Source organism: Lepisma saccharinum, chromosome 1, assembly GCF_977018435.1.
Source record: "Lepisma saccharinum chromosome 1, izLepSacc3.1, whole genome shotgun sequence".
In the NCBI taxonomy this organism is placed as follows: Eukaryota; Metazoa; Arthropoda; class Insecta; order Zygentoma; family Lepismatidae; genus Lepisma; species Lepisma saccharinum.
In genome coordinates, this window is record NC_139229.1 from 80907646 (window position 1) to 80924613 (window position 16968).

At 40.3% G+C, this 16968-nt stretch overlaps 1 protein-coding gene and 1 long non-coding RNA gene across 2 annotated transcripts in view; both read left to right on the plus strand.

The window, feature by feature from the left end:
• The first annotated feature begins 1894 nt into the window (after positions 1-1894).
• LOC145983604 (uncharacterized) lies at positions 1895-9423 on the plus strand. Its single transcript, XR_014441264.1, has 3 exons — positions 1895-2049; positions 4299-4416; positions 8917-9423. It is a non-coding gene; the product is annotated as an uncharacterized LOC145983604 (long non-coding RNA).
• Positions 9424-11048: 1625 nt separating this feature from the next.
• The window catches only part of LOC145983619 (uncharacterized), a 78419-nt gene continuing 72499 nt past the window's right edge, over positions 11049-16968 (plus strand). The window contains exon 1 of the mRNA XM_083116684.1: positions 11049-11240. Within this exon, the coding sequence (XP_082972810.1) occupies positions 11100-11240 (141 nt within the window). The 5' untranslated portion in view covers positions 11049-11099. The remainder of the gene's footprint in view (positions 11241-16968) is intronic.

Below are 16968 nucleotides of genomic sequence, written 5' to 3' on the forward strand. Positions count from 1 at the left end.
ATAACTTCCCCTTACCCTTAAACAAAGAAAGCAATCTCCTAATCTGTTATTTAACAAACGAAAAAGAATATCTACAATCTAATTCTTGGATATTAGAATGAAATATCCCCACAAGTGAATATAACAAGTAAGATTCGCTTTAAGTTATTTCCAAAAACCAAATTAAAATTTTACATAGCTTAGATTGGGTAGAGAAATATGATTTTAATGCCACGAACATTGCAGCACTCTTTCAACAGCAGGAAAAAGTGACAGTCACCTTACACTTAACCTCATATTCGTTTCTTCCATCCTTTAAAAGCTGGATATCTTCTTGCAAGATAATTGTTGAATTTACACTTCCGAACTACTACATGCCCGAACTACAACCTTCTTTGCATCAATGGTGAAGAATACAATGGCCGTTGTGATGACCACAAGTGTGAACTCTTATCCTAGAGTCAATACAGGCCTTGTTGTTGCACGGACTATAGCGCTCACGTGGCGTACAATCCCTTTGCGCGCACGGTCTCTCTTTCTGTAAACATGATCTGACTCCACTGATACAATGACTTCAAACAGTGTTGCCAATCTTTAGTAGAAGGAATGCTCCAACCACCTCTAAAATGAAGCAAAATTAATGATGCGCCAAAGGCTTTTGCTCCACTAGTAAATTTTAGATCGTCCCTGTCTCCCCTACCATCCACCAAATTTCAAATTATAAAGTGAAAGATTTGAAATTGCAAGTTTCAAAATGCTCATTTGCATTGCTATCAAGATATGCTTAATTGAATTACATTACATTATTGTTCGTCACTTTTATGTCACTTTTGGCTAATCGCGACGAGGGACACTCACAAAGGACACCCAGGCAGGATTCGAACCTGTGAACCTTGGCGTCGTAGCGCACTGTGCTAACACTCTGCCACGGAGGTCGGCTACTATCAAGATAAACTTTATATTCATTTTTTTAAAAAATGTGGTTTGTTTCGATAGCAGTAATTCATCACGTATCCTCATTGTCGCGATTAATCTAGAAAGATGAAGAGCAACGTAAAAAAGGAAAATACAAAAAAATAAATTTATTGGCAATTAACGTGATGTATCAACTGTTTAAGCACAAAAGCTAAGTTTTTAATTTTTTTTAAAAAATGTTGTTAATGAAAACTCTTACGTTAATGTTTTTTGTTCTTCAATCAAAAAAACTATGTCAATACAAATGTTTCTCTGTAACTAAATTGCCACGATGAAATGAAAGCCTATACAAATACATGAGAAGGGGTGATTTTCCACGCAGTGCACCCAACTGTTAACCTCACTTCCACGTAGTACACCCTGGACTGCATTTTGCACACGAACGAGGCTCTGGCGACTGGCACTATGGCCAGTATAACTTTGTGCGTGTTGTCCTGTTTTTGTTCTTGTGTGTGCTGAGTGCCTCTTTACAGCCTCAGCTTTTAACAGAAGTCAGAAAATTTTAAGATTTTACTTATGCAACGTTAAAGTTGTTCTTTGTAACAGTAACGGGCCGGACCCGTATAATGTGACGGGTGCAAATAGCCTAAGTGCTGACGCACCCAAAATTTTAAAATCAAATCAAATACATGAGAAGTAATAAGAACATAGGACCACGACGATAGAGGCCATGTCTAGTGAGAGATACAATTAATGAGAATTTAACTGGATTCTTTAGTGCTCTGTTTTACCAGAATTAAAATTATGATAAACACTGCGTCACAATGAAATGCCTAGAAAGCTTGGAGCATATCGTCGCTTTTAGGAAATGTTCATGAAGTATGCAGATCTAGTTGCGTAAGAGCAAAGTTGGCAACGGTGATTGTGAAACTGCTTTCTTTCAGTAGAAGTTGCTCCGAGGCAAAATCCAGACCGAACTAGTGAAATAAGATAACAGAATGCCTCGTTCTCTCCCAGAAACTTCGCATCGTAGCGATTACACGGTGAACTCTCCAATATTATACTGTGTTGAGGTTGGTACACCAGCTGTTCTGCGAAGTGTAGTGTTAGTATTTTAGTGTGAAAATGACGACAGCTATTGCCACCTGTAGCAAGGTAAGCGTGTTACGTTTTTCTTCTTTTTTCACAACTCTCAATATATGTTTGTTTTGAATTACGTTGAATTAGATTATTTTACGCCGCTTTTCTGCCACTTTTGGTTAATCGCGACGATGAGGATGAATGGCGATAAGATGGAATGGATGAAAGGATAATCACAAGCACATAGGGTCGACACAAAACACAGATTATTGTACTGGCTGAGCATAGGCGGAGTTCTGGAGGGGCCAGGGTAGGCCTGCCCCCCCCCCCCCCCACCAACTTAAATAAGACTTAAGAAATAACACATGATTAAGTTCAGTTATTACATTTTTGTTATTAAGCCATACAGCAAATCTTGACGTTTGGCATGATGGCATGTGCGGTACGCGTAATTGCGCCGCAATAGCGGGTCTTAGACGATTTGGTTGATGTGTACAGTTTGAGAAAGAAAAACGTAAAATGACTTTGTGTTGATTCAACAGTTACTGCTGAGGCATCAAAAGAACTTTCCAATTTAATTTTTCTAAAATTTCTGAAGCTTACTATTGTACCGTAACTTTTTTAAAGTAATACGAGTATTGTATCAATAAAAAAAATGAAATGCAAAATGCAATAATCGTACTGTTTTACTTCTTTTAAAGCTGACAATCAATATACTAATTAATATTTGTTTACTTAAGCGAGGAAATTTAACATTTTCAAATCTAAAAGGCCTAAAACTCAGTGTTTTTAAGTTGTTGTTTTTTTAATTTCCGGGGGAAGGCCTCCGGACCCCTTGTAAGCTAGGGGATATTCAATAACCCTCAGGTACATCATATGCTTTTCCCAGGGTCTGCCCCCCCCCAAAAAAAGCTCAAACTCCTCTCATGTGGCTGAGAGACCAGACGCCAGAGCCTCGTTGTTTTACGAAATGCAGTCCAGGGTGTACTACGTGCAAGGGAGGTTGACATTTGGGGAATATAATGTTTGGGAACGCCTACCAATATCAACCATATGCATAATCATGAGGCGTACTGGCCCAACCATATGGATCCCTGGGGTTCTATATTTCCTAGTATAACAGTCAACTAAGTATAGAGCACAACTGATATGTTTAGTAGGCCACGTAAGTGGTGATATCAGGGACGTGCCAAGGGAAACATTTGGAAGGGGTTTTAACACGGTCGTATAAGCGCCACCCACACTATATATACAGTATATCTCTGAATCCAAGACCACCCCCCATTTTTCAACAAGGGATTACAGAAAAACTATTTTCAAAACTTACGGTATATCACACTTTACTACGAAGTTTAAAAGTAGAATCTACTACGTCTCACAACAATTGATAAAAAAAAATGTCCGCCATAACACTCACTACGTGCTATCGCACAACAATGATCAAAGCGCATGCGAATGTTCGCCTATATTGGACCTACTGTATGATTATTTTGGCACAGTTTGACACAATTTCTTCAAACGTTAGGAATCATAGACGAAACTTGGGGGTCTAACTGGGAGGGGGGGATCAAACTTGGGACTTAACTTTACCTAAAAATAGAGTCCAGGGCTATTGTACTAAACCAGAAAATCTTATTACCTTGCCCTTCAGGTACCAGGAGATTAACAAATTTAATTTATTAATTTAATACACCTGACACTTTTGGGTGAAGGGACGGGTCGATGATAATGCTATTTCTCACCATACTCGTCTACACGCTAAGAAACCGAGATACAAAAGAAAATATCTAAAGTGTGGATTGGCAACTGCTCAATTCGAAGACAACGTCGTGAGTTGTAAAAACTTGCACATTCACAGATGAGAGGGGGTTGAAAAGAATAGGCTCTCTCAGAGTTTGGATAATTTTCCGACGATCGATCGCCATTTTTGCAACAAACATATGTATGGCAACAACAGCCCGCAAATGAACGGCCTCCCCAATGGTCTAGGATAAACCTTCTTGCCCATAGGCCACAGTCTATAATCTGCCGTATGTTCACGTAGGAATGACAACATGCTGTTTGCCCCATGCTCAAGGGATGCCCTTCCCACACAGTACTCACAGCAAACAAGGAAAGAGACGCACTGGAGTCATTTGTTTGTTGCAAACATTGCCTTCTGCAAATAAACAGGTTTGAAAGCTCAAGTCAGTAGGAAGAAGGTTGTTGGGAAAGGAAAACGAAGGGAAGATTTCGTCATGCAGACCGTAAATACCGCAGCCAGAGCCCCAGTGGTGAAAATTTCAGCTTCGAAGATGCTGAGTGACGTCTCCTTTCCGTTTCAGATAACGCCCTCAACCCCAGGATCAAGAGCCGTTGTCTTATCTCTGGGAACACCGGGCGAGGTCAGGCAGAAGCTTCATTGAGGTGAAGGACGTGGCTTTAGGATGCTGATACAGCTCGGTAAGTGTTCTTTTGTTGACGCCAATCTTGCTTTTTCGGGCATGGTGTCTCTAAGGAGCCTTTCACACTGCGCGATTTAGCAGCGCCGCTAGATGTCTCTTAAGTAGCGCGTCTATGCGAAGGGCGCCATTTTCATTCGTGAAAGCAATGGCTGTGCACGAGAATTCTTTAGCCTATTTGGATGGGCAGCACTGAAGCCCACCCTCGCCCAACCAATGACGTCGCCACAATGTCAGCTCTCAGTTGCATTTTATAACAAAAGCAACAGCGCTATGTCTCAGCAGCGCATTTTTCGGATGTGTAAAGTTTCGTTTGCATTCAACTGAATGACCACTATTGCAAAGATACCCCCGTGGGCTGTTAACTGAAAAAAAAACGCTTAACTTTTGATTTGATTTGAAATTGTGGTGAGCGTGTCACCGATTTGGCTATTTGCATCCGTTACTCAATACAGTAATACTTAATGTAGCAATACGATAACATAAGCGTTTAATCAAAACGATTGTACAGATCAACAAGTTAAAAGGAAACATGAACATTTTCAGAGTTTGAGTCTGTTTTAAGTTCACTTTATGAACAGAAAGGCTAAGCGGGATTGAACCTACAGTTTAAGGTGGGATCCGAACCAATAAGTGCCTCCACCGAGCATCGAACCCTGGACCCCTTTAGAATAATCGTTACCACATCCATTGTGGTACTTCAAAAATTTTCATTCGGGGTATCCAGTTACTACCAGTTACTACTCTTGAGTTGTCATGGGCACCATCGACTAATTAGTTGTTAGTTGAAACAAAATATCGACTAATTAGTCGAGAAAATTAGCGAACTACTTTTTCGACTAAAATTAGTCGAAGTAGTCGTTCGACTAATATTAGTCGAAGTAGTCGAACGACTAATATTAGACATGGCACGCCCGTACACAGGATTCTTAACCGTGTGAGTGTCGAAGTTTTTGATGGTTTTAATAATCGACTAATGCCCATCACTACTCTTGAGGCATATTATATAAATTATACATATAGTCCCCATCTATACGGGAACACATTTTTAACTCTTCTCGTGACGGAAATAGTGTTTTCTTCCATGCGGGAATGTAAAAAATGTATTCAAGGATGTCAGATATTTGAACTTCGTGATAAGGAATGTGTCATGTGGTGTTATTCAAAGAAAATAACATATCTCATCCGAAAGGATAGCATGAAGGCACTGCACCTTAATCTGTGGGGGCTTTCTAAAAATATATTCCAAGGATAGGAAGCCTTTCTCCCGCACTTATGGCGTGTCTATGTATTCTGGCTTTCGAAAGACTGCACGCGTGTGTATGTAAAGCATCTCTTTGTGCACACCGTTCCACTTGCATGATAGAGATTTTATCCCCCATTAACATTCCCACCTTGCGTTCTCTTTTCATACCGGAAATTCTTGAAAAGATAATCCGGTGCCACCTGTGTACTGGTATGATAAATGGAAACAAATGAATTTTATTTTTAGTGGAAAAGGGCATTGGCTCTGCTTGATGTGCCCCTTTCCGAATGAGTTATGGTATAGCCCGACACATTGCGCGACACAACTCAAGAAGCAGTGTTGCTAATGGAGCAGATAGAAAAATCGCTGCAGTGCGCCGATGCACAGCTGTTACGAACAAGAAAATGAGAGAATTCAGCTCTATCTAATGTTGAGTTTTCAACGTCATGCATTATACCAGGACTAGGATTAATATGTACTAACAAGTGGCTGTGTATGTACATACATGTGGACTAAAAATTCGCAAAATATAGAGTAACACATACGTACAATTACCCAAAATGCTGCAAAGAAGACTTCTTCATCGTGATTCCTTATTTGAGTGATTTCAAACAAAATAAACAATTTATTATTTTCCATTGCATTAATGCACTGGTGGCATTCTAACTGTTCACTCCCAATAAACCCGTCTACACTGGTACGAAACTGCAACGACAGATAATACACGACCGACACTACCACTGCTTGAGAACTAATAACATGCAAACGTGTTAAACCGCGACAATTGGACCACAATACTCCTCCTCATAGGCGTGCGCTCGGGGATGGGGAAAGGGGGGGGGCATTTGCTGCCCCTAATCATGGACGTCCGCAGATTTTTTCCCACACAAAGACTAGCAAGGTATTTTTGCATGGGGCATATTACCCCTATAATAGTGTTGCCCCTTCAAAAAACCACCACTTGAATTTGAAATTATCGCATTAATGTAAATTACTATGACTGAAATCAAATTATAGCTGTAAATTAGGTTGACATTCTATTTCTAAGGGATAGGTGTGGCCATCCTTGACCCCTTCCCCCTTCCCCCTACATTATCATACTTTCACTAGTGTAGAGGAATGTTATCTCCGTTATTAAACGATATTACTCACTTAAAGCAAATAAAGTATTTTCAAGCCGATTAAAGTTCAAAGTAACTACGGGGAAGGGGGTGCAGTGGCAGAACCACAGGGGGGCAATGGGCATTGCCCGTCCCCAACATTGGACAGAAAATAATTCTAGGAGCCAAACATTGAGGTAAAAGAAAGCAAGACTAGTAGAATCTTAAGAGTAGCATGCCAAAGGATACTCAAGATGGAATTAGTTTTCGCGTCTTTCTTTCATTATTTCTTCCAGACGGCCAAGAGCAGCTGCAAGGAGGCACAAAAGGGAAATTGCCCCCTCGATATCAAATTTCATACAAATAAAAATACTACGTAATAATGTAATAATGAAATAAAAATACATTTCGTAAAATTTTCTAGCTCGCTTCGCTCGCAGTGTCTGTTTTTCTCAGTCTCGTCAAGTTCAGAGCCGTAGTTAGGGGGCGGTGGGAGTCGGCCCTGGGCGCCGAACGATCTACTAAATGAACGCGGCATATTTCAGAGACAATTTACGTGTGTGTGTGTGTGCATATACCCATCAATGCAATGAAACTAAACAGTGAGATAAAATGAGGTTTTTCATTCCCAAGTGAACTTTAATCAAGGCTTTTTGCCTCCCTTAATAAGAAGTTCTGCGTATGCCTATGTTCCTCCTCAAGCAGTATTATTGCCTCTCTGAGATGGGCGACAGTCGGTTGCCTTTGTTGTACATTTACAACAGACTGCCAACTAGACGATAAGCTGCACGGCATTTTTTTTTCCTATGAACTTGTCACCCATCAAAGCATGGCAATTGTAACACAGAAAACAATATGCATCTAATTAAGCAGCAAAAATGACAGCCTCCTCTATGCAATTCCTACAAGAACAAGTGCCGGAGTCCAGAGTTGAAATGCTCATGGAGCCTTAACGTTAATTAACAAACACACACTTTCACATACACACACGCAATACATGCACACAAAGTAAAACCGGTCAAATACTTAAAAAAATATCATGGCGCTTATAATACAACAAAACTCACCACCACTTTGTTTTTCTTCTTCGGTGATAGAAATAGTGCATCCTTAATACAGTTGGCAACACTAGTTACTAGCTAGCCAATGAAAATGCAATGTATAAAAGAAGCAACCATTACGTCATGCTATATTGCCACATTAGCGTCCCTGTCGAATGTTCTGAACCGCGAGCTGGAGCGCTATTCAATTGTTTTAAATTATGTTTGCGCGAGTGTGCCCAAGAATGGAATGACATATTGGTAACAATGGCGAAGGTTGGCGAGCAGGGTAGAACACTTGATGCTAAGAGGGAGGGAGACGAAACTAAAATTGAGATCTGCACCGCGGCAAAGATAGCTGGGTCGGGCTTTAAATTTAAACATTTTGCACTGTCATCCAATGAATGCTCTCTAAACTTAACTCCATTTCCTATTTAGGAACTAAAAATAGCGGAACGTTTTAAAAGCATATTGGTATTTTTTTAATGTTGGGTAATTTATTACTACTTTTATGCCATAAATGCATTTTGATTTGACATTTTGTAGTAATTTTAGGTAATTAAATGTATTGCTGTAACGGTTATATAAGATCCATGTGAGACACTAAGAAACACCCAAGCCCAACGTTAACCTAAATTGGAGACCAACCATACTGTAAGAAGTTACCGTAACATTTGCAATATTATACCGTTGAAATTTAACAGTTTACCTGTTAATTTACAAAAACGGGACAACCGTTTTTTAAAAATTCAAATTTGAATTGTTTGTCATGTATAAAAATAGGTAATACGGTTAAGCCTTGTTTCCATGGTAATCAAACGCTGACCAAGGCAAAATTTATTGTAGAAAAAAATATAGACAAAGATTCACAATAATTATTCAAGTAATATATAGGTAATGATTATAAATTATAGTTGCGTGTATCAAATATATATTTTAGGGTGCCTTCCGAAAAGATTACCCCTTACAATCAAGCTGATCTTCGAAATAAACCAATAGGATATCTGTCTCTCAGGTCACGTGCCTTTGTTTACATTAATTTCTTACTTGCTGTGGAAGGAGAATAAGATTCTTGTTTTTATGAATTATTTGCTGATAATAACTTATTGTTGCAGGTGGTATTGTTCTTGGCACGCGAACAACGAACGCAACCAGCTTGGAACCCGATCGTGGAATCCCGAAGTGGGAAGAGGCCCTGTTTCTGTCTCTGGGGGCCACTCTTGTGCTCGCCGCGCTGGTGTTCCTCCTCGTGATGTTCAAGAAGTGTCCGTCTGTCGTGATGGGCGTCGTCCTGGCAACGCTCATACTCCTTGGCTGTCACATCATGCTGTACACAGCCAAGAGCAGGATTCCCCGCTACGAGTGAAGAGACTCATTTGAAGAGCTCGATTTGTTACGGCTAAGGTAAACTATTGCGACGAAGACAAGATTGTTGACGTAATATGGCTGTGATAATTTATGCGTGGCTAGTTTTGAGTCACTGACAAACATTAAGTGCGTTTTTTTCGTGATTTTTAACCATGTTTGAGGTGTAGTTGAATTGTTTATAACTGTACATAATTCAATATATCAACCACGTCGTATGTTACTTTTTTGGCATGAGCCAAACTGTGATATAAAGTTTTTAAGACTTTTCTACAAAATAAAAGTGTTCTTATTTTCAGCACCACATTGTGTGTATTGTGAAATGTTAGGTACGTTGTACAGTGTTTTGAAATCAAGGTTACGGGTTCAATTTCTTAGGCCACAAAAATCATGATTCGTATCATGTGAATCTATAGGACCAGCAGTAATGTGCTGCTTACTTCTTTTTATGCTGATTCGGAATTGGTCTGTCAACTCTTTACTCCAAGTATTGCTTTCAAGTTTTTAGTCGAAAATCGCCGAGAATGCAACCTTAGGGGTCAATGAGTCATTAACATGAATTGTCAAGTCATTGGACGAAACCAGGGGAAGATGGTTCACTTCCCTTTCATTTGCCCTTGTATTGGCTTGGTTATTCTTTCCATTATTTTCGTTTTATAAAATATTCTCCCCTCCCCCCCCCAAAAGGGAAAATCTACTTTCAGTATTCGAAGCAAGGACAATAAATACGAGGATAGTATTAATCCGACCGGAAGGTCGCCAAATTCGCTAAAATATTGCTGGATAACACAGCTTTATTTTAATCTAAGGCGCACCTTCTTTTCGAGTTTCGGATGTTGACAATTTAGGTGCACTGCATATAAATAAATATACCACGCCATTAGTGTAATATAGAATGGAAAGTTTGCCAGTTTCAAGTAACCAAGCTTTTTCCTCGATGTTTTATCGAAATACTGGTTTTGATAAAAAAATCAGCCTTAACGAAATTTTCTTATGGTAGTATTGTTAACGATAAATGTAACGATACTATACGATATTGTTCTAGTAATGTAACACCGGTATGTACACTCCTGTTCACTTAAAGTGGCATACTGTATATGGTTCAACAGTTTAAGAATGTGCCACTTTACCTAAGCAGGAGTGTACATCTGTGCGCCTTAAATTGGAAGTACATTCAAAAGTTGAAGCCTTACAAGCATTTTGAATTCGAAGAAATACGGTAATAACCTGAATGTAGAAGCCAGTGGCGTGCCCAATGGGGGAGGGGTTGGTAGGGGTTATAAACCCCGTTTTGGTCCAGTGTTTCTAAAACAAAAGAACGCCAGAGGCAGAAAAATATGTCAAAATGAGGACTGACTACATAAGAAAAGTACACATAACCCCTCCCATTCGAAAATCCTGGGCACGCCACTGGTAGAAGCAGTGTGTAGAATAATGACGTCATCATAACTGATTAGTAGAGAAGATAAGAGTAGCATGATCGATACTTGTCTTTATGGAGGCAAACATACTTTAACACAACCATTTGGAAAGGGTCAATACTTATATCAATGTCGTAGCTAACTACGGAAGCAGAAAACACACCGGCCGGGGCAATAAGCTATTTAGTAGTGTGTATTCAGAACTGTGTGATAGTTGTCACGGTATGGCTATTTAGAAAGCTCTCGGTTCAAATACTAGTGTTCCGTGAGCGTAGTGCTTTAGAACCAGCGTTAATTCATAGGTTCTAGACTATATTTCCCCACTCTTAGAACGTCGTCCATACTGTTAAAAATCTGTATGCAATGATAAGTAATCAATTCAATAGTCACGAAAAGGTAACGTTAGATCCTTGAACTCACGGCGCACGCTATAGGTGGCACCAGTGTATGTGTGTGTGTGATTCGTTCGTGCAATGATCTTGCGATACACTTAACGAAAAGTTTCTGTTGAAATGGCACAATTTTCGAAACAGGAGCAGCACGTGATCATGAGGTTCCTGCTCCTGCGAGGGCTGGACGAGGAGGAGATCCAACGAGAGCTGAATGAAGTGTGTGGCGACCAAAGCTTAGACGTGTACAGCGTTGACTGCTGGGTAAGTACGAGTGTTATTTCTTAACGGAGTATTGTAATTCACTATAAATTAGGGTATGTCAGTGTTGTTACAATTTTACAGCGTAAAAAAGGTAACGCTGTCCCATGTGTCAAGAAGGCGCACAGACTGCCTCCATGGCGGGAATTAGCTCAGCGATCTACGACGGAAGGGGTCCCGTGTTCGAATCCAGGCCTGGGTATGGCTATTCTATGCGAGTGTCAATCATTTATATCATATAATTTATCCCCATCTTCGCGATAAGCCAAAAGGGGCAGAAATGCGAGTAAAATAAATCAAATCAATCTTGAAGGCGCACAGGAGTGTGGTAATAAGAGATCCACACACATGTTCTTTGATGTGGTTTATTTCACTTTGCTTTTCTGCCCCTTTTAGCTAATCGCGAAGATTAGGAGTGATATGGTGAACTTGGTGAAGGAACACTCACAAGGAACACCCATGCCAATGCCGGGATTCGAACCTGGGACACCCTTGCGTCGTAGCGTGCAGTGCTAACCACTCCACGGGGGTCGGATCCAAACATTATAGAACTCGGCCATAGTGGAGGTGATGTAATCAGCACAAAGCGCAACTTAGACGTAAAATTTTTCACTTGGGATCATCCACCCCTGGTCTCCCGCGTGGAAGACTGAGAACTTTATTATAATTTAGATAGTGTACGTGATATCTGTCAATGTTAATAACACTCTTGTTCTATACTAGCATGCAATACTGATTGGAGTTTCATTTCTAACCAAATATTGTGTGTTAATTCATTCACCGAATATTCTCATTGAAAATATTTGAGTTTGTTCTAATTCCGCTCGGGCTAATTGGTACTGGACCTACAGTTTTAAGTGGGATCCAAACTGCTGCCTCTCTCAACCGGGTACCAAACCAGGGTACCTCGATTACAAGGCGACGACGTTTCCACTACGCCATCGGGAGGCCCTTCATTGGGAATATGACTAGTTTCAATCGTTACGGAAGAAGATTGTATCAACTTTTTTCCTTAATCCGATCATGTGCTGAACCAAAGCTCGCTATGATTGGGCTATGGCTGACCATGATAAATTTTAAGTATAATTTCCGGTTCTCAAGGCTAACTTTCCAAATATTCAACGGTACAAACATAAGTTCCCTATTTCAACCTTACGTATTACCGCCTCTCCCACCCCCACACACACAAATATATTACAATAACAATATAAATCCTAATTCAATCAAACGATATTTAAAATATTTAATATAAAGTGCGGAGTTTACATTTGCCATTTGGCATACTTACACTCGAAATACATCTACAAACACAAGTCACAAATGTTACTAATCTACGAAAAATTGTTAATTGCATAAGAATTTCAAACTCAAATTTAACCAATCAACTTCAATATATATTGCAATAATTTCCCGTCTGTCAGATAGATTGTTCTGCAAAGACATTAACAAAGTAAACGGATTGAGAAAATTCTGTTTTATTTTCCAAGCAGCTTTCTTTTCCTTCCTCGATAAAAATAAAAGGTAAACTGTGACAGACTCGCTTCATGGCATTTACAAATATGTATAAATTCAATGGGATTTGGAATAATAATGTAATTTTTCAAGTCTACGGAGAAAATTCACGTAAAATTCACGCATAAATCCCAGAGCCAATAATTCACGCATAATTTTCGGAATTCAAGGAATTCCCGGTGAGTAGTCACCCTGGTACAGTGAAACGTATACAAATATTTCCATCTTTGAATATACTGTCACGAGAGAGGAATAAATGTTGGTATTCTGACAACCACAAGGGCGACGATCAATAAAACTGATGACTATCACACATCAATTCATACTTACCTTGAAAGGCGGGAATCAATACAGATGTGTGACCATTCTTGTTGGCAGTGGCGCGGGAAAGGCAGGTATAGGGGTGTACAGTCGTGGAAAAAAGTTCTTCCCCATAAGACTTCAATGGCAGTGAATGATGCCGGAAGGGTAGGCAACACACATTGCACGTTTAGGTGATCGGGTGATTCTGCCTGTTTCAAGAGCAACTCGTCTTTCATGCAATAGCCAACAGACACAGGAAATGTAGGAAAGTCACGTGACTTGTCAGGTGGAATGTTCTTCTTCAGAAAATCGCCTTTTCTCAAGTTAGGTCGCAGAACCGACAAGAGCTACACGTTATTTATTCGAAAATGATTCGCCAAAAACGTTGAACGAAACGCTAAAATAATTCTTGCCATAATTACATAGGCTACTATACTATATGTGCCGCAGTAGCTCAGTCGTTACGGCGTTTTATTACCATGCGAGAGATCTGAGTTCGATCACCGACGGGGCAGAATCGGGATTTTGTCCACTTCTTCAAGAGGCTCCGGTGCCCACTCAGCGTTTTATAAAGCGGGTACCTGGATGAAACTTAAGGGGGGTAAGGCGGCCAGGGGCGTGGTGCTGATCAGATCATCCTCACTTTCTGCCTGATCAAGAAAGCTTGGGGCCTTATCTCCACATCCCCTACACGCCTTCATGGCTTGCTACAAAGCACAATGTAGCACTTTGCTTTTTAATTTACTATATACATCCCAATTTTGTCGGAACAGAACTTCCCAATCACTAAGTGGGCTTTCTTCCAAGTTCCGTAGGGATGTGAATAGGCTCCAATTTTTCTTGACACAATTCATACATGTGATATTTCGTTATAAGAACAACAGCCGATATCCTTTGTGTGCGTATGTGTGTGTGTGGGGGGGTATAATCCAAAGATGTGAGGTGATCCTTTTCCCACTACTCCATTCTCAGAAATAAATCTCAATTCCACACACTGAAAATGTAGCACTTCTACATCTTAGCATGCAAATATCTAATAGCAAAGTAATGTGTGGAAAGATAAAAAATAACGATTTGTAAAGCACTCTGGAAATTTCGTAGTTTTTTTTTCAATTTGAACTGACATTCATAATATTCATTAACAATCCCAATATTGACTAAATAATAGCTTAGTCGTTCTGCTACTTTCAATTATTCATTAGCGTAGTCACCGTAACTCTCTCTCTCTCTCTCTCTCTTAGCCTTCCCGATGGCGCAGTGGTAGCGTCGTCGCCTTGTAGTCAAGGAGTCCCGGGTTCGATACCCGGTGGAGACACATAGTGGTTCGGATCCGACTTTAAACTGTAGATGCAGTCCCGATTAGCCTCACTGTGCACAAAGTGAGCTTAAAATACCAAATGAAAATAAAAATCAAAATCACCGTAAGTCTCTACAAAGCCAGAGGATCCAGGTTCGAAACCTGTTGAGGCTTAGATGTAGCATTGCATTCGTATCATTACCCATCATCTTCATCGTCGCGATTATCGCAAGAGGTAAAAATGCGACACAAAATAACCCAAACAGAAGCTTGGAATCAATCTGAATATTGGTTACGTTGGATACGTGGTAGAATTGTCTGAAAAATCACTTCCTGTGATGTAATAGGGATTTTGATTAGAGACCATTTGTATAATACATACCGTTGTTGCGAACAATAAGTAGTTTCACGTTCACCACACTCTCCGGTTGTTTAGAAATCGTAAGGATGAAGGATCTATAAATTTCCGCTTTCAGATGTCAATGAAACTTTAACATAAGTTCAGTGTAGGTCACAAAAGAGATTTACATATTGTTATGATATCTTTTAAACGTCACGAAATCTAATTCCAAAAGAATACACGATACTGCTCCTTACGTTCCAATAAATGTTCACCATTCCTAATCCTATAGCGCTACAGCCCAATATTGGGCCCTGGCTTACCTACCGACTGCTGGCCTCCCTCCCACGCTTGCCACCAGGGGGGCGTGGAGATCTGCAGCCAGATTAGGGGGACGGGTGGTCCGCCCGACCAACCCCCAGCCGTTGTAGGACGTCGCTACCGGATCACGCTCACTCACTCGGAGCTCCTCAATTTCCTCACGATGGTGGGTTGCCACCGGCCTTATACACAGGCCGAAAATTCCCGGAGACTGAACCCGGGATCGAACCCATGCCGTCCTGCAGCCGCCGTCCAAAGCAAGGTACCTTAGCTGCACGGCCACGGAAGAGGACAATGTTCACCATTAGTCTAGCGAAGAAAAAAGTAACGAAGATTTCCGTGCTTCCTTGAGCAGAGATTAGGCGCCTGTTTGTAGCAAGCAAGCCCCAACTGCTTCGCTCAGTGACCTTCACTGCCAGAGTGACACACGGCAGGCCTGCGCTCGTTCCAGTGTGCGTATAAAACAGGTATTTTAGTTCGTTCGTTACAATCCACAGTTATATCAAGCTAACATTCTAATATTTTCGTAAATATGTAGTAAACAAGTTTTATACATTATGGTCTTCCAGAGTGTTGTTACCTGCTATTTACACGCGGGAGATGGGGGTGTTGTAAACATTTCTGAACCCAAAGGTCGAGCACGAAGGAAAAGTCGTGTAAGCATTGGAGGTAATAACAAGGTAATAGAAGTTGAAGGAAATGTTGGAATAAATTATATTACAAATTAAGTAAAAACAGTTTTCATCACAAATATGGCTATCAGATCACTCTTCAGCGGAAAGTAGGACAAATTATCTCAAAATGTTGGACACGAACGCATTTGCAGTAAATATAATAAGTTACTAGGACATCTTAGAATATAACGAGAATATGACACATCTTCAGCTCAAAAAGATATGTTGAAGTGAACGGTTGAGTTCAAAATTCCTCAACTGCTAGTTAATAGCACGGCCGTATGTGATATCAACTTGTGTATGCAAGACAGAACGTTTTCCGTCGAGACGGAGCCAGGAAAGGAAAACAATCCATGAATTCGGGAAGGAAAGAGTTCACAATTTCGTAAACAAACTCTGGAAGTTCTTGTTTATTGAAATGTAAAAGACTACTATATACTGGGAAAAAACAGAACTGTGTGCCTTATTTCTCCAATAAGGACTGTTTATATAATTTCTGGAATGAAACTTGTTTCTTCGAATAAATTACCGATAAAATTTCACAAAGTAAGCATTTTTATACATTTATCCGGACATTTCCGGATCTAGAAAATTGGGAAGTAATTTCTGAGCTGGGATTGTAATTTTTTTTCGAACATCCAGTAGCAACCATGAACACTCTTTGATTTAATAAGCATACTTCTCCAAGGAACCACGTTATCTCAGACTTCCCTCAGATTTTCTGTTTCTCCATCCGAATCGTTCGCGAACCGCTTGTTCTCACCATTGGGACGTGGTTTGCAGCGCCCGGTGAACTGCTTGTGAACCGTTCGTGGCGATCTATCTCCTGTCGGTTTTTCTGACGAACACAAAGGCGTTCGCAGTTCACACTGGGACGGCGTCGTGCGTAGTTCGTTGCTTTTGGTCTGCTCGAGAACCTCCAGATTTTCTATTGGTTTTGTTGCAGTTTTGATGTAATTATGGAGTGGTCATACACTAAAACTTATTGGTATTTATGAAACCAAATCTTTACTCTGGGATCCTAAACATAAGGACCATTAATAAAAAATAAATAAATAAATAAATAAATAAAAAGATGCCTGGAGGGAAATACGTGCCGAGATGAATATTGTGCCGACAAATGTGACTTCAAATTAGTGTTGCCCACGAGACGAGACTTTGGCCTGTCTCGTCTCGTGGAAATGCTGTGAAATGCTGTCTCGTCTCAAAAATATTCGTTTGTCTCGGGACACATGATCAATCTTGTCTCATCTCGAAATTTTAAAAGCCTGTCCCGTCTCGTCC